This window comes from Neolamprologus brichardi, unplaced genomic scaffold, assembly GCF_056152115.1.
Source record: "Neolamprologus brichardi isolate AB-2024 unplaced genomic scaffold, ASM5615211v1 NODE_ptg000008l+_length_2720982_cov_1, whole genome shotgun sequence".
NCBI lineage: Eukaryota > Metazoa > Chordata > Actinopteri > Cichliformes > Cichlidae > Neolamprologus > Neolamprologus brichardi.
In genome coordinates, this window is record NW_028270135.1 from 563,996 (window position 1) to 572,461 (window position 8,466).

Sequence of the window (8,466 nt, forward strand, 5' to 3'; positions counted from 1 at the left end):
CTCCTCTTCTTCTTTTTTGTAAATGTCGATTTTTTCTTTTAGTTCACACAGAATGAATAAAAGTATAAATGCAAGAAGTGAAGCTGAATTTAATGTTGGTGTCGATTATTTCCAGGTGGCTCCAGTGGTTCTTCCAATGACAACCGCAACTACCGCTACAGTAATCGTTACTACAACTCTGCTGTTACACATTCAGACTATGAGATGACCAGCCCTCAGGTACCACTGTCGATGTTTGCAGACACAATAACAGACAATTATTGACACGGTGTGAGGACCTTTGCATCAGACGCTGCTGCAGGAATGTTTGTCCCGGTCAGATTACTGCAGCAGTGATGAAATATTTTGGCCACACTCGTTTTTTCTGACCATAATCCTTTTTGAGTAGTTTTATTTTGAAAATCTGCATGTTGATTTTAAAAATTGTGAAAGACAACAGTATAAGCATAACAAACTCTTCACTTCCATCCATGAACATCAGTATTCATTAGAGGTGGGAATCACCATACATCCCACGATACGATATTATCACAATACTTAACGCACGATACGATATTATTGCAATTTTTTAAAATATTTTGCGATATTCAGATTCTGTACATAAAGGTAAACTTTATCAATATTCATTTTCTCTAATATCAAAGTCTCACACTCAGTCTTTCTCTCATTTCAGTTTGATTGTTGACAAACTGAACGGTTTGTATTACAGTCTAGTCCAACTTAACTGAATCAACCATCTGGTACAATTATAGCTATTCTGAACTATGCAGTTTATGAAAACTATGCAGCCCCTTCAGCAACTGAAGAATTTGAAAGTCAATTAAAACAAAATATAATTTTACATTAAATAAAAAAGTTTTAAACTTCATTAAAATAAAACATGTCTTAAATTAAAATAAGTAAACTGTCATGTTTATTAAACACATTTGGACAGTGAAGGAATGTCAGGATTCTTGCTCAGAAAAAGGATCAACATGCTCTGAAGTCAGAGCACAAAAACCTTTTTGTAACAAAATATCGATTTCTGCTGTCCCTGTATCCATACATTATTAGCAAACAAAATATCACCATGCTACACAGTATCCATTTTTCCCCCACCTCTAGTATTCATCATGATATATTTGTCCTTAAACGCTCGTCCTCCTCTGTAACCTGTAACTGAACCATCCAAATCTCTTACTGGAGTTCCCATAATATCCATCAAATAAGCCTCTTTTCCAGCAGCACCGGCTGGGCACCATTTGACTTCTCAACTCTACTCTTGGTTTCAATTGTTAAGCACCACCTGAGTGTGGGCGGGGTTGTTATAGCAAAGCAGCCTTGATGCCGTGATGTCATCTGTGTGTAAAACAGTCGCTCTGTCTGGATGCTGTCGTCAGCCGCCGGGCACAAAAACGTCTGCGCCTCATCGTCGGAGCGTCTTTGTGGTTGCATGTAGCTGGCCAATCCACTGATTGGTCGCTTCCTGGCCAATCAGTGGCATTTAGTCACACTTTCATCTCTACACGGCTCGATGGTGTCTGGTAGCGCGTACTAGCACAAAGACAGAGTTGAGTCGGTGCTCGTGGAAAAGAGACGGTGCTGTCACTGGTCCCATTATAATCCCACTGACCGTGTCTCTTCGTCTCCATCCAGGCTCCCTCACAGCAGCAGATGAGAATGTGGCCAGGCAGCGATGGCGGAGGTGGGGGTCAGGATCCAGGATACACCCAGTTGCTGCTCCATAAGCCAGCTGCCTCCCAACAACACCAGCGCCACTTCTTGGACCCGCCCCACCACCCACACCCAACTTACTCCCACCATGGGAATGGTGGCCGTGGCCTGAGGCAGGGTGGACAGACAGGCATCGGCGGAGGGGGGGGCCCACAGGGATCCTCGCCCCAGATGAGTGACAGCATGGATGTGAGTGTATCCCTGGGGCTGCACCACCTGGGGGCGGTGTCTTCCATGGAGGCCTCTCAGTTTGGCTCTGCATCTCTGCCCCTCGCTCTGCCAATCGGACTGTCTGCCTTCCGGACTCGGACGGCTCCCACCGCCCCAGGGCCACAAGCCCAGCCCCCTGAAGACTACTACCCCGCCTCCAACAACAATAACCCCACTGGGGGAGGCAGAGGGAGGCCGGACTCAGACGAGGGGCCAGCCAACTCTTGATAAAACCTGAACCATGCCCTAAAGCCATACAATTTTAACTACAACTACTACAACTACACACATACAGCCAGAGTTCAGAGACAAAGAGGTGAACTTTGTGCTGAAGGAGACTTTGTACTGCATGAGAGGAGGAGGAAGAAGGAGGAGGATGCTGGGAAAACTCCTTTTTCCTGTTTTAGTTTGTCTTTGTCGCGCCTGTAACTGGAAAGGAATGATTGTGACCAGTTTGTTTTTATTAATTTTAGTGTTGATTAATATCATTTGATTTTTCTCGGGTTTGAGGAGTTGTGTGTTCTGTGTGGTTGTTGTTTGAGTCTGGAGAGGAGGAGGAGGAGGATGAAGGGGAAAGAGAGAGAAGTTTCCCATTTTATTCCATGAGGTAGCTGCGAGCTGAAGGAGGGCTCGTGCTCGCAGCAGTTCATGTCTGCACACGTGCGTGCGTGCATGTGTGTTTGTACGATATGAGATCAGATTTGTAGCAGGCCCCCCCCTCGCTGATCTGGACGTGTCGAATTCAGGTCACAGGTGAAGTGAAAAGGACCCATTATGAAAGTAGGTGTAAATGCAGGCAGGAGGCGATACATATATATATATATATGCATATGTGTGTATATGTATGTGCTGCTACACGAAGAACACAGGCGATCTGACAGGTTGTGATTGAGGACTCTCTCGTTTTTCTTTGCGTTCGTGTTCTTCCTCTGATGTTTGGTCGCAGCGGCACGGACAGCGAGAGGGAGACGGAGGGAGGCGGTGGTCACGGGACACTGACGCCTTGCTGACACTCACAGGGATCTCCTCCTCCTCCTTCTCCGCCTCACGCTCTCCCTGCTTTCCTCTTCCTCTCCTTCTCCTGTTGTGTTTCTCCTCCAGACAGCTCCTCCTCTCTGTGCTGCTAATCACCATGACAACTGGTCCGGATTGCTGCTAAAGATCCAACACAGATCAATAAAAAAAATAAAAAGAAATAGAAACAGAAATTTAAAAAAAAACTTTTTAACCCTTCTGCTTAAGAGAAAAGGATAAAGTAAGAACCACTGCATCTCAATGTATTTATTACTATTTAACAAGAAAAAAACAAACTGAAAGTAACCCTTTTTTCTGCTCTTCTTTGTTTGGTTGCCTTCTTTCTGCAGGTGAGCTCTGATTGGCTATTGTAACAGTGACAGTAACTGGTGACATGGGAATGCCACTGGTTGTGGGGCTGGGTGGAGGGTAAGGGTTGGGGCAAAATAAAGTTGGATATATAATAAGAATAAAGAGTATACTTTTGCACACCAAAGTCAAACAAACATCAGCTTTCTGCTTTTCTTCCTCCTGATCTGATCGTCGCGCCCTGTCAGGTTGAATGCTGCACTTTTCCGTCCTCGCGTTACTCCTCGTACTTTATAAAGAAGTGTGGACATCCACTGCATTAATGAAACGTGTCATCATAACGACTGTTACACATGAAACAGGCTACAATAAGCTTTTTGTCTTAATTAAAGGTGATGAAGAAGCGTGAAAATGAGCTACTTGTAGTTGTTAGCTCGGTGCTAATGCTACCACAAACTAAATGGGAGAAAGGAGACTTCCTACTGCATGTCAACCATTGCCTGATCACTGACCTCACACAGGTGAGTTGTGTGTTGTTCTTTGAACTTGTTGAGTTGTAGCTATGAGCTGGCTCTGATGTCTGCAGCACTTATGAAGGTCATTGCCAAAGAAACTGGATGTACAGCATGTCGGCCCTGCAGGTAATGGATCTGTTGTGATGACCTGATGGAAAGAAGCAGCCGCACTTCTGAGTGAAAAGCTCAACCCTCACCCGACTCTTAGGTTAGGACTGGGAACAAAGACTCTGTAGATCAGGCTGCTGGCTGAGGGATTTCCTCAAGTCAGATATTTGGGAATCTACTGGAAGTTTTTCTTTTTTAATTGACAGTTCTTCAAGAGTACTGTCAATTAAAGACCAAAATACTCAATTTTGCTCTACAGGGGCCTGATATCCACTTACAAGGACATTATCCTGCTACTGTTGTATCAAAATTTTAAACGAATATCCTCATATGTGGCTCTGATTTGTCTTAGGAACAAAAATCAAAAAAAATCTGTCAATTCTTTGTTTTTACTTTCATCGGGCCCCAATGTGACCGAATATCAAAGAGAAATTAAAAATGCTGCTGTGGAGGAGTTCGGGTCTGAGGAGGTTAAGTATCTCAGGGTCGTGAGTGATGGGAGAAGGGAGCGAGATCAACTGGCAGATTGGTGATGCAGTGATGCTGTTGTTGTGGTGACGAGAGCTGAGTGTAAAAGCAAAGCTCTCAATTTACCTGTGGATCTACATTCGTCCCTCACCTGTTGTCACGAGCTGTGGGTAGTAACCAAAAGAACGAGATTGCGTATACACAGCAGCAGTGAGCTTTCTTCCTGGCTGACCCTCTGCGATTAGAGACCGCCATCCAGGAAAGGCTCGGAGTAGAGCCGCTGCTCCTCCACATCAAAAGGAGCCAGCGTGAGATGCTCTGGGTAGCTGAGAAGGACGCCTCCTGGGCGCCTCCTGGACGAGGCATGTCCCACCGGGAGGAGGCCCCGGGGCAGACCCAGGACACGCTGGAGGGATTATATATCTCAGCTGGCCTGGGAACTTCTTGGTGATCCCCCGGAGAAGCTGGGGATGTGGCTGGGGGTCTGGGCTTCTCTGCCTAGGCTGCTGCCCCAAGATAAGCAGAAAAAGATGGAAGGATGTACTGACAGTACTTTGTGCTGTTAAATTTGAGATCTCGAAGTTAAAAGACACAGCTGGCCAAAAGGCATTAAGTGGAAGAGAAGTTAAACGTTAGCATGATTGGCTTGCTGATGTTTGACGAGGCAAACAGGAGGCTGATGATATCGTGCATTAATTTATTTAAAAATGTGACAATATTTTTATTCAGAGGTTCATCATTAAAGGCATCACACTGACAGGTGTACAGTGATACATCACAGCCTTCAGAGTGTATGTGACCGCTCTGGTTCAGCTGGTTTTGTTGGGAAACATCACCCGTCTGCTTTTACAGTCAATCAAACTTTGGTTAGAAAAAGTCTTTGAACTGAATCTGGAGATGCACACGTTGAGTTATTTTTATCAAAATGTACTTTCAGTAGTTCCCTGAATATAAAGGCGCTCGTGCTCGTGTGGTGCTTTGAGTTCACGTGCACACTCATACCAGCACTTTGTAGCTAACATTCAAACAAACACAATGGAGGTTGTAGCCTTTATATACTACACCTGTCAGATGATTGGTCTAAAAGAATCACATGTCAACCTGTGCTTTTAAGATTATGGTTAACAACAATTTTAAATCTTAAAGCAGGTGTTTACAATTGAGGTTACAAGTTTTAAACATTCAGTCTTTGTGTGTTTTAAAAGCTTGTTTACAAAAACCCTGATTGAGACGAGCAGCTGACGAATGCTGAAACACGTCTGTCTCTGAGAAAGCAGCCTCGATAAACTGCCTGCATGGCTTAAGGACACGATTGCTTTCATGTTGATGTTATTCACTGGATTATTTCGCTCTCTTCATCAAAAGCGATTATTAATGTGCTACTTAGTTTGGAGTTACCAGCGCCCTGTCCTACAGGAGTGGGGCGGGGATCAGGGGAAGTCAAAAGCTACTTGGTGAGCCAACAAACAATGGCTGAAACGTTCTTGGGAACACAGACTGTCAGCTTTCTGGTTGGAAGGTATCTGAACTGCTAAACCATCGTTTGAAAGGTTCTTCTATGGCATCAGTCTAAAGAACCACTTTTGGTTCCAGTTGGCACCTTTATTTTTCTGAGTGTATCTGAGGTTAAGAGATACTGGCTTGATATAAGTCAAAAATACATGCACCACATAAGTACATAAGAATGAAAACAAATACAATATCCCGCACAAACGTGAAAAATTTCCAATAACAGATCATTAAGAGCGACATTAAAAACAATCACACTAAAATAATTATTCTCTCGTTCCTTTAAGATGGGCTTGAACTTCCCTCAGGAACCGTTTCTGACTATTTCAGTTCCTTCTGCAGATGATTCCAGGAAGCAGGAGCAGCGTGTTTAAAAGCCTTTTTCCTGATTCTGTTCTGAGTTTTGAGACAATCAATTGTCTGATATTATGAGAACGAAGCCTGTATTGTTTTTCCACATATAAACACACAGATAAGAGGGAACCAGCCCAAGACCAACCAATGGGAGAGTCTGTGAATATACAGAGACGGACGTTTAGCAGCAGCATACAAACAACAAAGACGTACACGATTCCTATAGCCAGTAATAACATGTAAAGCACAAAGGTGGACGGTATCAAATTTCTTTAGATAGTGTGCAGGTGCATTCATAAAAAGCACGTCACCGTGATCCAATAAAGGTTAAAAAAAAGAAAAAACTTGCGTGAATCAAGTGTTTTCTCACCTGGAGGGAGAAACAGGATCGATTTCTAAAAAAGTAACTTAGTTTAAACTTCGACACAAGCCTTTGAATGTGAGTTTTAAAATGATACATTCTGATCTATAACAGTCCCTAGATACTTGTAAGAACATTTCAGTTTCAGTTCCTTGAATGGTTTTAATCTTAGGAGACGCAGCTAACAACTCTTTGCTTCTTCTTCTTCTTCTCTGCATTTAACACCAACTTAGGTTGAGTTCAAGGACTGAACGACATCAGAGGCAGACTGCAGAAATTGCAGGGTTTGTGCTACTGAAGGAGGTGAACAATAGATAATTTATCGTCTGCATAAAGATGGAAGGCAGCATTTGATAAGTTATCTCAAAGGTTGTTTATGTAAAGAGAAAAAAGCAACGGTCCTGGTGCGGAGCCCTGAGGAACTCCTTTGGATAGTCGGGGGAAAGAGGAAGAAGACCCAGCGTGGACACAGTGTGTTCCTGCTGACAAGTAATTTGATAACCAGCTTACAGCATTTACAGACAGACCAATGTTGTTTAGTCTGTTTACTAAAACAGCAGCAGCCCATTACATCAGTGATGTCATTAACCACTTTAATGCAGCGGGTATTGTGCTGTGTTGTTGTCTGAATCTCGACTGATGTCGGGAAAGAACTGAATTTTTGTCCAAAAAAGTCTTTTAATATTAATAAGCTTTTCTAGAACTTTTGCAAAAACAGAGGATTTAGACCTGTAGTTATTCCAACAAAGATTTCTATGTTACTGTCTGAGAGGCTGAGATTAAAATGTAAGTTGGTGGTTCAGCTATAAAATCTGCAGAAGAGGATCAGGTTGATCTGGTCCTGCAGATTGATTTAGCTCCACCAGATTTAAAGCCCTGTCGAGGTTTCGACCACAGACAGTCTGGTTGGTTGCACGACAGCCTGTTGATTCAGCTGTTCAATATGTCACAGTTTTCATTTTTCAAAGACATTATGTCCCCATAGGAAGATTTTATTATTTTCCATTTTTAGGATCCTTCAGATGTCGAGTAGTTTTTGAAAAGTAAAATTCTGATTTTGTTGTTTTTGTTTTTTGTTGCCGACCTGTTCAGCTCTGTAGCATCAGAATTATTGACTGAAGGCCAAGAAAAATAACATTACAGCTTTGCTACACTGGTCCACTCGATTGATCTTTATAATTTATTTATTTTTAACTTTTAAGTTATTACAATCAGAACAGACATGACTGGGGTAGAAAAGGGAAAGACGTGGACAAGAGAAGTTTGACTAAGGAGAGGGAAAGAAAAACAGAGGAAGTGAGAAAAGACAGCAACGATCTGCAGGATCAGCTGCTGGGAAAAAGAAAACAAGCAAAAGGAGAATGACGGTTTTTCTACATGATAATGAAAAAGAAACAAATCTGTGAGGATTTAAACTGTAAGAACTAAACTGCGCAGACTGTCCGATTGTTGTTGTTTTGTTTTTTAAACGTTAGTGGTCCTGTAGGGGCATGTTGGGGGGATTGTACCTCACTAAAAGCTGAAGCAGGCACACTGTGCTCTAAAACTCAAAGCCTTAAAGACTGAGGAGTCCTGTCAGTACTTCACCTCGTGCCCGCTGAGCGTTTCTGATGAAAGCTGAAACCCAGCATGACAGGAGTGATCAGCTTTGAACAAACAGCTTCATGCTGCTGTCATTAAATACTGACCTTTTCACCTGCACTGTTAAACTGTGCTGCTGTTATTTGAGTCACACCTGAACCAGTTGGCAGCAGTAAAGTCAAAAACGGGAAACTCTTTCCTGTCAGGATGTACTTTTATTCTGAAGGAGTCTGAAAGTTGGAAGAGTAATCAAAGCTCGCTGGGAGAAAGAAAGGCGGGAAACAAAGAGCTTTGGATGGATTGAGGGACGGTGAGCAACAGAAT

At 43.0% G+C, this 8,466-nt stretch overlaps 1 protein-coding gene across 3 annotated transcripts in view; it reads left to right on the forward strand.

Annotated features, from left to right (window-relative positions):
* Positions 1–3,443, forward strand: part of dyrk1b (dual-specificity tyrosine-(Y)-phosphorylation regulated kinase 1B) — a 60,610-nt gene extending 57,167 nt beyond the window's left edge. For all 3 annotated transcript variants that reach the window (XM_087837163.1, XM_087837162.1, XM_087837164.1), the window contains exons 12-13: positions 116–219; positions 1,636–3,443. In XM_087837163.1, coding sequence (XP_087693289.1) covers positions 116–219; positions 1,636–2,151 — 620 coding nt within the window. In that variant the 3' untranslated portion in view covers positions 2,152–3,443. The remainder of the gene's footprint in view (positions 1–115; positions 220–1,635) is intronic.
* The last annotated feature ends 5,023 nt before the right edge of the window (positions 3,444–8,466 follow it).